This window comes from Corvus hawaiiensis, chromosome 3 (assembly GCF_020740725.1).
Source record: "Corvus hawaiiensis isolate bCorHaw1 chromosome 3, bCorHaw1.pri.cur, whole genome shotgun sequence".
Lineage (NCBI taxonomy): Eukaryota > Metazoa > Chordata > Aves > Passeriformes > Corvidae > Corvus > Corvus hawaiiensis.
The window spans coordinates 63,042,403-63,059,840 of record NC_063215.1 but is presented as its reverse complement, the minus strand read 5'-3'; the positions used below and the strand labels follow the sequence as shown (position 1 = coordinate 63,059,840).

The 17,438-nt window shown below is 36.3% G+C and overlaps 1 protein-coding gene across 6 annotated transcripts in view; it reads right to left on the bottom strand.

The window, feature by feature from the left end:
- ZDHHC14 (zinc finger DHHC-type palmitoyltransferase 14) overlaps positions 1-17,438 on the bottom strand; it is a 96,342-nt gene that overhangs the window by 27,367 nt on the left and 51,537 nt on the right. For 4 of the 6 annotated variants that reach the window (XM_048296271.1, XM_048296270.1, XM_048296273.1 and 1 more), the window contains 2 exons: positions 14,634-14,806; positions 5,558-5,716 (listed from right to left, as the gene is read on the bottom strand). In XM_048296271.1, coding sequence (XP_048152228.1) covers positions 5,558-5,716; positions 14,634-14,806 — 332 coding nt within the window. The remainder of the gene's footprint in view (positions 1-5,557; positions 5,717-14,633; positions 14,807-17,438) is intronic. The other 2 variants (XM_048296272.1, XM_048296275.1) reach the window with 1 other exon arrangement.

Here is a 17,438-nt window from a genome sequence, read left to right as displayed (position 1 = left end):
ATCCCAACTGCTGAAAGTGATGCACACATGCATGAAAGCAAATATAACCATTGCCTTAAGTCCCTTACAGTCAGTTCAAAAAATCTGATAATTTAACATAACAAAAAAATTTATATCCAATATTCATAGCATATTCATTAAAACTATCCTTAGCTCTGATGTTCAGTTTCACCGACTGAAACTGCCATTCCTAAGAAGATTATTTATTTAATCATATTAATAAAACCAGCCCTGCTGATGGGATTTGCCATCAACTGGCAACAGCAATCAAATACTTGGATCAATTTAACTTATACACCATTCACCTGTCTGACAGTCGTTCCCCTGACAATGCCTTTGCTGTCACTTTGTGGAATGAAATCTGAGTAGAAATTTATATGAAGAAAGCAGTGATTAACAAAAGACCAATTGCAAGTTACATTTATATGCATGCTGATGTTATTTTAGAACATCTGTTATGGACAATGCACAATGGAGCCTTTAAATCACACGTACTTTTGTACACTGATTCCAAATCAAAACACCCCATGAAAACCAAACAGAAAGAGTCTTCTGGCTTCATGTTTACATTTGGGAAATACCACAGGTTTACTCCAAATTACATTCTTGACACTAATCTCTACAAGGTGATGCAAACTGAAACAGCAATGTAACACTGGGAAAGATGGGCCTCTATTACTGAATTAAGTTATTAATGTGCATGGGTATCTACAACAAAAAGTCAATCAGAAAAACAAACACAAGGGCTACTTAACATGTATGTCACTTTCATGACTATTTAAACTGTTCCAGACAGCTAAGATATTTGGGTGAGGTTTTAAGAAAATAAGTTGCAATGTCAACTTTTTGCATGTTAATCAACTTCAATAGTTGCTGACCACTGCTATTCACAAAAAGAAAATAAACATGCTTAATTTTCAAAATAAAAATAGCAATTGATTTATTAGGAAAACATCCAGCCATTGCCTTAGGATAGCTCATAGTAATTAAACTGTATTGTCACATAGATCACTTCATTGCACCCTCATATAGCAAATGTTGACTAATTAACAAACTCGTTTGACTGCAGGAACATTAATGGCTACGTTTTCAAAGGCAGCAGCAGCAGTTTAGAATGGCTGCTCTTTGAGAGGTACAAAGAGGGCACAGTGAAGGAATTCACTGCTTAACAGTATCTCTTTACATACCCACTCGAGTACATGTACTCTGGCATACCCAGACGAGCACCTGACATACACCCAACTGTGGAGGAAGAGATTTTTAAAACCCTAAATTTGTCCCTAGAGGAGGCATAGTATCCTTACCAAGTAACAGCATCCACAAAGTTTACGGATTAGTTTCTCTCTTTTCTACAGGAAAGCACACTTCCACTGCTGTCTTTTACCAGAATTTGAGTTTTATAACCATTTTGCAGATTGTTACTGCAACGTAAATGTGTGTTTCTCTTTTTAGGTTCCTAATTTTTCTTAGCTGGTGATTTCTCTCTTTTAATTTTTACTCTGACACCTTGAGGTTTACAACATCATTTGCACAGTCAGATGTTCTGATCATCTCTGCATTTTTTCATACTCAGACCAATGCATAAGCCACAACCTCTCTTAAATAACCTATAATACGATTTTCTTTTTTAAAGAGACTTTCTGACATACTTTGCAGTCCTTTGGCTTAAGATTTAGAAACCCTGACACACATGCCATGCTCCCTGAATTTCCAAAGTACATCTAATTATACAAATGGCACAATCTTAAATAATTTATCACTTCTGTAAGTGCTGGTGTGTACTCCATTTGGCAGTTTCTTGTTCTACCTTTTTGGGGCACCCAAACAGAAAGAGTCCAAGCCATTTCTCACCTGTAAAAACTTGGAAAAATACATAGGAAAAGAAAAAGGAAAAAAACGGTCATAGCAGCCAACTTTGTGCTTTTAACTGTTCAGCAAAAGAGTCATTTCAAGACAACCAGAGCTAAGGTTTAAAAGGTTCAAAATGAAGTGAAAATTGTACTCCGTTCACTGCAGGAAATGTAAGGAAAGAAATAAGCAAAGGCCATGAAAAGGAATTGAAGGCAAGAAAGGAAATAATAAGGTAATGAAGAAAGAGTGCTACAGAATAGAATTAAAACCAAGCAAACCGAAGTCCTGACATGAAGTAAATACACATTGATTATAAAGGACTACAAAGTCCTGAGAAAATTACTCTCAGACACATTGTCTGCATTATAAAAGTCAGACTGTTACAATGTGACCTCTCAGCCTGCTTTTGAAGTAATTTGTGTTCTTCAGGCTGGAAGATGGTGGTATCTGAGTAATGACAAGGAAAAGCTTCTCCCCAGAAGACACTGGTAATTCTCACTCTGTCTTACATTGTCTGTGTTATATGTTATGTGTGCTTTAGGAATTATTTCCCCATATTGTTCAGATACAGCCACCTGCTTCTTGTTCAGCTTTCATTATAGAAATCAAATTAAACAAAACAAAAATTATTTATTAAAACCAAACAAAAAAAGGATATTACAACAGTTGATGTTGCAATGACCAAAAATAAACTAAAAAGAAGCCATTTGGTTACCTCAGAAGCAAGTCCAACCACTGCCTTCTTTCTAGCATTACACAGTGCAATCAAAACCTCTTGTCAAAACACAGCAGTAACTAGCTTGAGCTCAGAATTTATGTCTGGTTTGGTTACTTTTTTCCTGAAGTCTTTATCTCTTGTGTTCAGATGCATGTTATGTTTAATTCATTTGTAATTCTTAAGAAACATAATGGTACATAAAACCCTTGAAGGGCTAACTTCCAACTGACATTCACAGAGGCAGTAAAGAAAGCAAATCAGGAATACACCCAAGGTATGTGCTTCAGGGAACACTTACTCAACCAAACTTTTTAAGGTATTACATAAACAGAACAAACTACATTTGTATGAAAATACAGATTTTTCTGGATACTACCAGGAAAATACTGTAGAGCTAAAGGAGTTTGAAGTATTACCATGGCTAGAACTCAAATTAGCTCTTTGCTTCTTCTTTTTCTTATTTTAAGCTATTTGTTATTTTTATCTACAAATACCACACAGATGTTTATAAAACACAGTGATGAAACAAAAACCAAACAAGGTAACAAGTAACAGATATACTTACTAAACAACTAGACAGAAAAAAACCAGAGTAAGGTTTTTGCATGTACTTACATATTTAAAATGCTGCAATAGATTCCTTACAGAATAAAAAACATTAATAGAACACACAGAATGAAAGAACCTCTCTTTCACACTGCATTCATTAGCCAAGTATTGTAGGACACCTTTAGGTAAAAGCAGCATATTGTTTTTTCTTAGCAGTGAGTGCTGGTTTGAAGACAGACCCTATTCCTGTACCACGTAGTCTCTGTAGCTGGTTTGTAACTGCAGCAAAATCTTTTGAAACTATGTGGTAAAAAGGAATGCGTGGCCATACTTGTAGTGAGCTGCTTAAATACCATATGTTATGTTTAAATAGCGTAAGTTACTTAAATATCCATATGCATATGAAGTAGGACTACTTGTGCACAGGTTTAGTTACTTCAAGAAGGAACTAACAAACAGTGGCACAAGAACACTCATTGCTATTAAAAGATTTACTCAGAAACTAAATAAAAGCATCATTATATAGACAATCCTAACTTAAGAGTGATGGCAAACTGCTTAACACACTCTGATTAAGTGTGCACTCAGACTGTTAGATTTCCACAGGTACATGAGCTATCCAATTTTCTTAACACCTATTTTCAACAGAAACTTAGTTGCAGGTACTTGTAGATTTCTCTTTTTGCATACAGTACACCTGAATATTTATATGACAAACACACGTATCTAATCAGCAAACAAAGCTACTATACGGTGTACTCCGAAAAAGTCAGTTTATTGTAATTCCCATTATAAACACTGAGGAGAAAAACCACAGTAAATCCATTTAATTACTTTCAAACAAGTAACTCCAAATTTAAAAATATGTAAGAGGAAATTACAACTATCTTAAGAGCAGAAAGGACATCTCAGTTATATAAGTCATTTGCTCAGACTCTTCTGATAAATATTCATAATAATTCACATCTGTTATTTCATCACAGACATGATCAGAAGACTGTGTAAGTTGTTTCCCTGCCATCACTAATTGTATGTTTCACAGAATAGGTTTTCCAGATGTGTATAAAAAGGACACAGATTACAGAATAACCTATAGAAAAATCCTTCATACCAGCGTATTAAAAAACCAAAACATTTTTTTAAAATAAGCCTCAGGTTGTATGGGGGAAGTTGCTCTTATTTTTCCTCTCTTGGTAAAGACAACAGCCTTTCAACTTTTATTTATCACACTGGTCAACAACTGTATTTATATATTATCAAGTTTGCTGAGCAATATGACAACACTAATGTTTAGGTTACACATTTGCTAAAACATTTTTCTGAAAAATGTGCCAACTGCAATTCATAAGCATCCCTAGCTGCTCAATAAAAGCAAGCCCAAAAGCTTTTGCAACACTTACAAAATTGTAGCACATCAAAAATTGAATTTACTGAAGGAACCATCTACAGATACCAATCAATTCTACAGGGCCAAAAGGCTAATAAGCTTTTCACTGTGATGTAAGTGAAAAGTATCACTGTGATACTAAATGAGTATCATCTAAACACAAAACTCCAATTCTTCCAATGACTGCTTTATATTTAAAAATATCACTGTTGAATGCTGCAATTACATTTCTCGGCTGGAGACATCTTTCTACATTATTTTCTTGAATGCGTAAGATCCAGGCTCAACAGTGTGCTAATCAACTGCACTAAACTGCAAATGTGATCTAATTAACTGGAAACTACTCAGATTTGTTTGCTAGGGTTTCTTTGGTTTGCTTTTAAATCCAAGCATATCTTAATCACCTTGTCTGACCTCCATGGAAAACAGTAATGAAAAAGGACAAGATGTTCAGAGAGAAAAAAACCAACCCTACCATTATAAAATATGCTTAGGTCCTGACAACATCTACTTACTCTCAAAATAGCAAGTCTGCCCAGTAATTTCTTATGAATTCTGACTTAAGTACTTCTAGTCATAAAACTGCTCAAAGGTAAGACTCACCTACAGTGTATATTTTGGTCACACAGCCCTAACCATGTGAACCATGCCTTACAGTTAGTTACTAATGAACTGGAGAAGCAGCTCCTTGCCCTCAATTTAGTTTGGTGAAGAAAACAATTCTGAGACTCCCATAAAGCTTGGAAAGGTCATTGTACTTTGTATGCAGCCCTATTCGAGTAAGGTGTGTTCTTTGCCATTAGGGCAGGTTAGGAACGATGTATGCATCAGAAAATAATTTCCCTTCTTAGATTAGCAACATCTGCTAGGCCAAGTCTCCTTTTCTGCCTCCTCTAAAATTCTTAACATTTAACAGATCTCATAGGAAAGATGAACAGAGCAAGTTACCTCATGAGTAATCTTGTCGCTGTTTTTTTTCTCTCCTATGAAAAGTATTCATAACAATATATAAGCTACTAAATTGAACATATGCCATATATTTTTTTACTCACCTACGCAGTTATCACAAAGGCTGCAATGTGAGGCACGAGGTGGGCGGAAAATCTTGCAAGTAAAACAATATTTTAGTTTCACTGTCTGTCCATTGATGATCACTTCTTTTGTTCTGGGAGGGGGGCGATATCCTCCTGAACTGGAGCCATTTGCTATATCTAAACATGAAAATACAAGACATGAAATGTCTCACATGAGCTGTGATGTATGCACAGAATTCTCCTTGATGGCAATCTATAGGAAATTTCAAATTTATATTAACACATTTATAATAAACAATTTTTTCCCTTCTAATTCTCTTTGAGTAACAAGTAGCAAAGAGATATTTCATTGCAAATAGCATCCAAAGCCAATCAATTTGAATCAAGGAAACTATCCAAACCCAACTTTCAAATGCTGACAATGACCTTGATCCCAAAATTCTTACAGTTTCATACCCCCTAGTAGTTCTTAGATAATATATTATAGCCAACTGTAACTACTGGTGTAGGATAGCAGAACTTGGAGAAGTTACCTTTAGAATCTTCCTACATTTTTTCAGAATTCCTCTAGTAACAAAAAGTCTCCCTAGAAGTGCTGCAGAAATTCTACAACCTAATACAGAATCTGCACATTTACTTAAACCCAGCAGCTCTGTCATCTGAGCCTGGTGTATGTTGAGATTTCTTGCATGCTGTGACATAATGGAGCACATTCACGAAAGTATTTTACAGCTTTTGCTGTTTAGAAGTTTGAATACCCAACTCTCACTGCTACTTCTACACATCTTTGTTTGTTGCATAAAACCAGTTTCCAACTACCTCGTTTGATACAAGTGGTAGAGTTTTGGGTTTCTAAGCCTTCTTTTATTTTATTTTAGGATATTACCAATAATTTTTCCAGCAACCAAAGGACTGATTAGGCTAAATCATTAAAGCTCGATTTTGTCCAAGCTGAGCTTTACCTGAAAGTTCAACATGTAAAAAGTGGTGCCTTTTTCTAGGTTTATCTGTTCTTGTGTAATCACAATCAAATCAAACCACAGAAGTGGAAAAAACCCCCTAAATTTATTACACCTGGATACCAGAACAGCTAAGACAATAGGGAAGTAAAATATTTTCTAATATATGAATGAAAATACATTTCAAAGTCACAGTCAAGTCACTTGAACAATTCAGTCTTAAGCTGTCCCCCTTTCATGTGGGGCTTGTTACTAAAAGATCTATGACTTGTATTTGAGCTCAAATTGTTAGAAATATCACCCACAGTTATGATTTCTGACACTTATACAGCCTACGAACTATGTATTTTCCAAGTGGGCAACAAGAAAGCCTCCCACCTAGCAAGGTATTCAAACTGCCAAGAGCACAGCTGTGCTAGCAAAGGTGCAATTATACAACATACTGATTTGGCAGCAAATCCAACTTAAGGAGTTCTCTTCTGCGACATGCTCACCCATAAATATGATCCATAAATATGCATCAGTGAAAGTCTTTGTGTGACACCATTGTAAACTTGACCATTGAAACAATCAGACGTCAGAAAACTCTCATGGAGAAGAGGATGAAATGAAGGGAGCAATAGCTGAGACAGATGGAATCTGAGTATAAAGCTCCTAAACATCCATTATGAGAATGAAGGGGTGAATACTGAAGAAAGAGCAGCTTAAAAGCAGCCTCCTACAGCCTGATGAGGTATAGACATTCACTTGTGTTGGATCTAAACCAACTCCTGCAATGTGCTTGTGAGGCTTGGCCAGGTCCTATAATCTGCACATGGAAGCATGGATTACTGTGTGGTTCCCAGAACTATCAGTTACACTGACTTTGACCTCAAGGCCAATACTACTTGACAAATATTTTTGCTTAAATAAGTATCGCTTTACAAGCTACCAATGTATTTCACCATATAAGCTGAAAAGATGTTCTTTGGAAGGCACAGAACAACTGTGCTTATACTATTTAAATCTTTAGAGAGACATGGATGTTTCCTAAATCCAGAAGACAGGGAAGAATTTCTTATAATTCATATTACATTAAAAAAGCTTCTGGTGACGTTATAACCAACAGGCTTGTAATAGTCATAGTCCTTCTAGAAATCCTTGGGCATTACAAAACACACTGCTACATCCATTTCTGACCATATTTTGGTCAAGACAAACTGGGAACATAAATATAGGTTGTTAGCCCTAGTTATTTTTTTTATTGAATAAAGCATTTAACACATGCTGGCATGGCGTATTAATTAATAAACTGAAGATTTAAATTTGATACTCAAATTTAGGTGCATAATTATAAAAAATACTAATAAAGCCTGAATTTCATCTAGGTGTAGCTTTCTATACTGCTAGGAATACCGATGCATTGTATGTCCTAAAATAACAGTAATATTTCAGATTTTTTTATTTTACAAAATCTTATTATTCCTGAGTATGTACATGATCATTGAAAGAAAATTACTTAAACCAGTCAAGGGGAATTGTTTAGAAGAAAAATGTTCTTTTTCCTAGATAAACATTTATTTTATAAAATGCACATTAACTAAACCCAGTATTTCTCCTCCCTTTCAAGAAGTTCAGAAAGTGCACTGCAATTATTTTAAATGGGCTCTGGCAGAATCTCAAAGGCAACTTCTGTCTTCTCTGGTGGAGAAGTGAGACTACTGTCCAGCCCATTATATTTACAACACTGGTCTTCTAAGAGGACTTCCTCCCAAACATTTGCAGGGAAGTTCACAGAGACAGCAAATCCTAGCTCTCCAAGGTGAATTAATCTCGAAATCCAAGGGTGAAAGCTGATGCAAATGAAATCAAAGTAAACAGTCTTTCTGACTTTCCATGGGCTGAGAATTCTACTCAAAATCCTAAATTACATAATCAAACCTGAATGTTCCAGTCTTTCTGTTTACTAACATCTTTTTCCTGGAAACAAGCTGTGAGCAAAGTCAAATGTGCTTGGATTTAATACGATTTATCTAACCTAAATGTGCTAAACATGTCTTGGTCTCACTGTGAATTTTCAGGCTGTTAATTCACCTTCAATTTGACTGCTCATACTTGGAGTCTAACACAGTTAAATCTTCCAATATAGAAGATCTCTTTGAGGCACAGCAAGATTAACCTTTACAGAATCACCTTCCTCAAATAATCTGTGTTTGACCACTATGACATTTTTCTCATAACGCAAGTTCTTTCACAAAAAGGCTAAAATTTAGCCACTAATGGGACTGCCATCCATCCTCTCTGTTCTGACACATTTTGTAACTTCTCTAGTAGGGTTAACTATTCATGCACTAGATGGGGCTCCAGCATTTTTATTACTGTATTACAAAACCCCCATATATGCAAATCCATGTCCTTGCAGGACCAAGAGACCTGAACCGCTCCAAGAAAGATACTCCAAGTATTTAATGGAGATACAGCACAGCCTAGCAACCTTCTAATGTGACAACAAACTCCACAAGAGTTCTCAATTTATTTTGCTGCAAATAAGTAGGTGGTGCTGACGAAAGACAGAAGCTGCAAGTTTGTATACATATCACTGGGATTCTTCTGCTCAATCAAGAGTTGGGTTTTTTGGTCAATATTCCTAAGAACCTAAGACAAACAGCCTCTAGAAGACATCCCTACATTGTCTCTATACAAGCGTCACAACCATATCATGCAAGGTTTGGTGACAACTTTCAAAGGACACAATTTCAATCTTCAAACAATATTATTTGAGAAGTCAGTAAATTGAAACAATTGCAATGTTTCCTGAGGACTAAATGAAAATGTCATGAAAAAAATCTTTATGTATAACCTATAACACCTGAAAAACAATAGAAAAAAAACCCCAACCAAAGCAAAACAAAGCCCTTCAACAAGGCAAACCTCTAAGAAATGTCTTCCTCTGTGTTTAACCACTTAAATTTAAGCTACATACTTAACAAAACTGGGCTAGAAGACAAAAGAGTAATTTATTTCTTGGAGGGAAGAGAACTTTAATAAAATGCTCGTTTCAGGACAGTAATCTCAGGGACAAACAGTACTGGGAACCTGGCTTAGACCGAAGCCAGCAGCTAACAGCATTCTTCACATAGTTCTTCATCTGATAGCCAACAAGAGATATCAACTACATATTGCTCCTGACTTTAAAGACTTGCTGCCTTAGATTTTTCTGAAATCATGTATTATTTTCTTAAAGGTAGAGTTGCATGATCTTCTTGAAGGCCAAAACTTCATGTGAAAGGTATGCTCGTTCCCAGAAAGAAATGTAATCTTTAGTGTGGGAAAGCATAGACAGGAAGAGCTAAGACTTACCTGACACACAAATTTCATTTTATTTGTTTTAAGAATGTTGTTTAAAGAGTGCAGTATCAGGTACAACTATAAGCCTAGGAAGCTGGTATCCCACCTTTGGAAAGACTGCAAAACATGTGATAACCATAAACGGTATGGATTTGTTCAGGCCATTGCCAGTTCTAAGAAATGCCTGTGCTTTGGCACAGATTTAATTTTATAAGGCTATAATGAAATCAAATTGTGCATTTCAAAACAAATGAAAGACAAGGAATTGTGAAGGAGTGTCAAATGTGGCCTTAAGCATCAGCATAAATTAGACAGCCAAGACAAACGATTTGCAGAGATGGTGTGCTGGTGTAGCTCATATATTGAGTTCAGCGCTTTGAAAACACGAAAGCAAGCAAGCAGAAACTGTGCTGTGAACTAGCCTAAGCTGGTTGTACTGATTAAATAAGGAAGATACACATAACTTAAGACAGTTAGCCTGAAGAAAAATCCAAGTATTTTAAGGCTGGAAGGATAAATTACCATGACCATCTTTTAATTTATCTGCATCACATATGTGATGCAAACAAAATCGATACTGCGGAAGGACTGTTAAACTTGTATATGTCAACTGGACAAATGCTTTCCTGTATATAAAACCCGCTCTCCTGGATTGGGTTATCCTTCTAAGCCTTCATCTTCAAAAGTTTACTTTTTCCCACTTGAAGTGACTTAACACTAACCTAACTACAAGAAACACATATCATAACTGCAAAAAGGCTACACAAAACAAGGCTGCTCCTAGTATTTACATTTCCATAGAAAAAACAGCCTCTCTCAATATAATATTTTGTGTCATAGCAGAAGCCATGCTTATATGCACCATGAAAAGAATGCAATTACAGCTGGGGTATCCCTGGAAATAATGACTTTTCATTTTTAATGAAAGTTATAATTTAAGTAAAAATACTACATCAATAAGTTTAAAGAAAGAAAGCATTTAAAGAAAGAAAAAATTCTGCTGCATTTCAGTGAAATTATAGCACTTTTATAGCAAATAAAGTTACCTTCAGTGATTTTTCATTATATAAGCCTCATGCATCTAGTTGCCTTTGTTTTATTACACTATATGAAAACCCCAACGAACAAGAGTATTTTAAGACTTTTGTTCCTCCTCTGTCTAAGGCCAAATGCATGTATGTATGAAATATTCTTACAGGTCCTGTTTTCTAGACTTCTCTGTTTAGCTGCCTTCCTCTTAAGTTCCTACACACGTTGTGGAAAACCAGACAGTGAACTGAGCCCTCATCACCACTGGGTATCACAGAACGTCACTTCTTCTGGTTCATGCAGTGACTCTTCTTCTAACATGTCCCAAAAAGTATTTCCCCTTTTTGTCAAATCACAATGCTAACTTAATCTGTTTGGAAATAATATTCAAGTCTCCTCTTCCTGCACCATTCACTACTTAGACCCCTCTCCACTAGTATTTGATTTCCACTTGTATTCATATACTTTGTGGTTTTTCCCTAAAGTTGCTCAGACTATTTAAGATATATTAAAAAACCCCAAACCATCAAACCCAGTGATTGCAAATTTCTCCACCTCAGCATCAACTTCAGAGTTAAGCATATTCCTCATGAGCCCACAATCAGTCTCTGAAAGGTCCTACTTGAGCACTTACCATTTGCCACTAGAGTGTCTTTTTGAAAAGGTGCTTATTGACTTTGTGGCGATTTCATCTAGAACTTATTTCCAAAACTTACATAGAAAGAATCCTATGCAGGACACTATCAAGACCTTAATTAGAGTGAGAAATTAAGCACATCCTCTTCTTTCCCATCATGACAGTTACTCTTTCAATGAAGGACATCAGTTTGGTTACACTTGATTGGCTCTTGAAATTCTTCATTGCTTGTTTTGAGACTTAAATAGCCATAAATGCGAACCCATGATAGTCCCAATTCTTATAATTTGGACACTTAGCAGTGTACTCCATGTCTTTCCAGACAGGGAATAGTTTGTAGTGATAGAATTGACAGATTTCTATTAAAGGAGAACACTAGGATAAGCCAATAATGATATATTATAGTAGATTAACAGACTTTTAATCTACAACTACTCTCTTTCTTCTGACCTGCTCTATCAGCTGTAAAGAAGCGTACAAATTATCTTCTGAGATCAAAGAAGTGTTGAATCCTTCAGATTGTCCTCTGCTATTTCCCATTTCCCAATTACAAAGCATGCTTTCAGCTTTTCTTTCTTCCTCTGACCTCTAACAGAGCCTGTCCTGTTGTCTTCTACTGTTCCTTGCTGATTGTAACTGAGTTTATTCTCCTTTTGTCTGTCCTGTGCTTTCCCAATATGCTTGTGCCATCTTTTTATACTGACCTTTAGAAACTACCACAACTTCTGACACTAGTACCTTTTTGACTACAATCAAATACAGTCAGAATGGCCTCTTTTTACACTTCCCAACCTTCCTCTGTACGAGGATAGCTTGATGATCCACATTTAATATAATATTTTTGAATAAAAAGCTCCTTTTGTTTTTTGGACAATTTCATTTTTTTAAATTCTTTTCACTTTTTGTTTTTCTATGAACACAGCAAATTCTCAAGAAATAACTGCTTTCCATTCCTGTACCCAGGGGGTGGAAATAGCAGCATCACAGCTCTGTTAGTTCCCCATCTTCACCTGAAAAAGGCTGATAGCCTAGGTGGAAACATTTTTCACTCTCAGTCTGACCACCCTGTTTCCAGAAAGTCACCTGAAAGGATGAAGTACTGCCAGCTTCTTTAGAAGGTCTTATTTTGAGAACCATTCTCTCTAATCAGCTCATCCTATTCTATGCTTTCTAATGCAAAAAAATAAAGTTTGATTAAAATAGCATTCTTAAATCATAATTCCTTGTCTTGGGACACAACTGTTTCTCAGAGCATCTGTAATAATTTCTGGGAGGCTGCTTCCCACAGAGACAAGTACGGCAGGGTAAGACTAAGTCTGTAAGTCTCAAGTATCTAAGAATGATTGAATAAAGTAAAAGCCACAAATAGGACAGGTTACATACACACACTTTAGAAAAGAAGCTATTTGGTAAAGGCATTATTTTTAGATGAGTTATCTGAAGAACTTCTTGTCCAGAAATAAATTACTGTTAACCTTGCACCCCGTCTTTAGAAGGGGCCTCAAGCTGAAAGGTACAGCAAGGCAATCCAGCCTGAATGATGGTTTTGGAGCATCTAGTTTTCTATTCAACAGCAGGAGCCATTCAGCTTTTCCTGCTGCACAGATACCACTCCACTAGTGGAGTGCATTTTTAAGTGCACATTAAAAAAATATATTGTAACAGCACAAAAATGTTTCTTTCTGTTTCCATTGTTGAAACCAGAACCACAATTTTCGGGCAGAATTATTTCTTACAGCTACCAGCTTGTTCCTCTATTAGACTTGCCATAAGCCCTCATGCTTGGGAACTCCACATTTGCTGGCAATGCAATTCCTCGCTTCAATATTCCACTGTCCCTTCTTGGAAGAGTACTGCCTTTGCTACTGCTGAAGGAAAGACAATGACTTTGATCAGCTCAGTAGCCTCAACCTGTGAACAAGTATGCAATACCATTTAAGAAGAACTATAATTTGTAAACACAAAGTTCTGAAATAGCTGCACATGGGAACATTTTGACTCTCCTTTCTAGTAACCAATTTGTATTTTTAGTTTTGTATTTTGCCAAAATGCTGACAGGTGACAACATGAAATTATTGTCATGAGCTGCTTACTTGAAATAATTTATTTCCTGACATAGATCAATGTTTCTGTGAACACAAGATAAATAAGCAATTCCTAGAACAGAAACCTGTGTCTGTGTTTTGCACTAAAGCTGGTACCTCATTCTAGGTAAAGAATTCCTTGAAGGAGATCAATAAAAGTAAACCATAACACTGGTTAAGAAAAGATGCTAAATGAATGCTTCATTATATTTTTCCACTTTTGAAATTCAGATCAATAGCAAACATTTTAATACTTCTACCATAAAAAGCCTAAGACTGTACTATAGTATTAAACATCAAGGATGCTGCAGGTATTTCTCCTGTGCTCGCACAGACCTGTCACCTGTCTTTTCAATTACTTGACTGGACATTTCTTTGAAACTGCTTCAGAAAAATGGGATTTCCATTGACTATCATATCAAAGCACATATAGTAGCATTCAGTAAGGTTGAGTAGCTTACTAAGCACACAAACCCACTATTTATGAAGCAGCTCTGCAAACTCATCCGGTGTTTTCTTATCCCAGGTGGCACATTTTAACTACTCAGCATATTTGTAGCTGTAGAAGTCCCACTTAAAGAATTTAGTTAACTGTGCTCTTGCTAAGTGAGAATGATTAAAATCTAGCTCTCTAATTATGCTGGCTTTACACAAATAAAAAATAGTAACATTTTTACTGTATATTAGCACAGAGACTTATCTCAGTTAAACTCTGAGGATACACTGTTTTTAAAATGCACAACTGCAGATCTTTTGCAATATCAGCTTTCTTGCCAAAAACACTTTAAAAAGTATTCTCTTGTGTACTACAGAGTTCTACCAGACTTGCTGAAAAGCATTTACAGTACTATCATTCTAAAAGGCCAGGATTTTGTTTACTTTCTTGGTGAAGAACCGATCAATCATCTTTCCACAGGAATCACTGCAATGTCATGAGACATTACAGTTCCAGAACAATCACTGTGGCAAGATAGGAGTAACTCCTCCCATGAGCAGAGCTGCACACTGCCTTCACACAGTACATGCACCCTCGGGAGGAAAGCGAAGAGACAACAGACCTTCAGTGTTACCTATTTGTCTCTCTAGATCTGCTGCCTCATCTGGTGTTGCGCGGGGGAGGACACCAGGATCACTGAAACTAGTACGCAGCAGGGTCCCCATCACGAAAAAGAAAAGAATCCCACCAATTGCAGGTATAGCAGGTGTAATCTTCTCGGACAAATATGGACAACTGGAAAAAGAAAAAGAATAAACAATCAACAACACATAATGCAACTTGCTCTCAAAACCTATTTACCTCTATAAATGCATACAAAGAATTCACTTTCTTCTCTTCATACATTACTTGCCTTGGAATGCTTATTGAAGCTGGAATTTCTGCCTATGTGTTCGTGACACTTCTGGAATTTTTCACAATATGTTCAATATAATAAAGGCACTAGTAGCACAATAATGACCTCACCAATATGCAATACTCATTTACATAAGAAGATAAAGTATTTTTATCACAAAATAATAAGCTTATATATTTCTTCACCTGCTGCCCAATTGCATAAAAGTAAATTGGGCAGAGAGAAGAAAGGGGAAATAACCTGAAGAAGCCCATAACATGATGAAATAAGCCACACTGAAATACATAATTAAGTCTATAAAACAAGTTTATCGTCTAGAAAGATGGTGCTCAAAAACTTCTAACACATTCCTTTAACAGCCTTGTTGTGTATCAGTATTATAAGACCTCTACTGATTTTCTTTCTTAACCCATTTCTTGTAACTTAGTAAACTTGCTTACTCATTTACAAGGTAAGAAGAATGCAAATGACAGTGCAACACACCTGGGAGGAGCAAATAATCCAGGGGCATGTGTATGGCAACATCAACAGCCCTTGACCAGGGCAAAAACGGCTCTGTGCTTACCAGATTTACAGTGCACATGCAGGGCTTAAGAGTGGATTACAGTTTTAGCAAATTTTCCTCTGTGCTCACATGATTAAATTTGCTTTTATAAGTAAAATTTTATAATAAAAATGGACAGAAACACTGGAATCCAACCAATACACAAATATAAGCATCTCTTTACAGCTGTGCAAAAAGAAGGATATGAACACTTAGACATTACAGAAGCACTGTAGCACTATCTTAGAAACACACAGGCTGAAGACTCTCATAGCCCTTATATTAAATAGGTGTGGGTAGAATACCAAGATGGCTTCACCTACTTCTGACGTTTGCGCAAGAAGTCATAAAATAAGCCTAAAAACCTGAGTCAAAAATCATCAAGTTCTATGCCTTAGAGCTTTATCTAAAATTTCTAGGTATCAATCAAGTTTAATCAACATTGTCTTCCCTATTTCTGCTGACTGCCTTCAATGATGATTCAGACGTGCAAGCTTTTGCACTGCAAGTCAGTTAACCTCAGTGGAATGTTAACTCTGAGCAAGTGATGACAATGTCAGCTCCACTGCTCATCACTTCTGCTGACAGGATGGGGAGAGAATGGAAACACTTTTCATACCAGCTACCACGTACAAAGCATTCATCTCCCTGCATAATCCTCTTAAAAATACTTCGCTGTTTCACCAAACGCAAAGGGTTTCATGGATGCAGTGAGTCCATATGCATTACGCGGTGCATAACATAAGTGGAAATCATGTTTCCCTACATGAATGCAATACTACAGGTGCAACAAGTTACAAAAGATTAAAAAGACAACTGGGTATAATAAAAAAGGCCAGGACCAAGAGATACTGTGGTTTCACATAACAAATAGACTGTTGAAATACTAGGAAACATCCTTCAAATGTACACTTTCAGGAAAATCTGCTTAAAAGACCCTGATTTATGAAATCAGTGCTAACTAAAGGAAGCACCAGCAAGACATAAGCCTTGGTATAAGCCTTGCTCCCTTCATGTCAGACAAGCCAGTCAGAACAAGCAGCCAAAGAGAAGCTTTCATACCACACGAATGTCCTACTGCTCAATTTATTTCTTGCCACAAAGGATTACTGAAATCAAAACTATTGTAATATGCTCAGACAAGAGTACAAATAGGCTGCAAGAAAGAATGTATTTTTAAAAGGATTAGAGAGAACGTGTACATTAATGAACACTAAATATAGCACAGTGCTCTTACTCTTCTATTGCATTATTCATTATATGTACCCAAGAAATTGCAACTGTGTCGAAGTCTGTTGACCAAACAAGAGTTGTACGTGTGCAAAAGGTAACATGAGATAATCTCAGGGTAGCACAGTAGGCCCAGTACAATTTCGACACTTGCCAACACAAAACCAGCAATGGTATTACATACACAATTTAAATTCTCACTGATAAAGAGCAGAAACTAAGGGCCATCATGACTCTAACATGTTTCCTTTTAACAGTAATTTCATACAAAATTGGTAGAAAGAACAAATTCCTGTGCTAAAATACTGAGAAAGCCCAACATTGCTGAAAAGTGATGTTAGTATAGCAAAAAAGCATGAAAAAATCTGTCTCTGCCTTGCTGAACCAAGACCACCTGCAGTGAAAAAATCCTCACTCTCAAAGCCCTGTATACTGTTCACAACAAGCAAGTGTAAGGTAATCTGCTTTGCCTAAAGGTGTTTTCAAGTTTTAACAACATGTATTTTACCAACTTTGACTTGGAATTAATTCGGCAATAATGCAGAAAAGACTGAAGATGACATCTTTGGGAATAATAACCAAGTAATGTTCCACCAATTCAAAAATTATTTCAAGCTAAGAAACCAGTCCTTGCAGCTCCTTACAGAGATTCAGACAGTAAGTCTGGGCAGGCCATTTAATACAGTCTGATTTATGTACAGACCATATATCACATGGGCTTGCAGTAAGCTAAATGA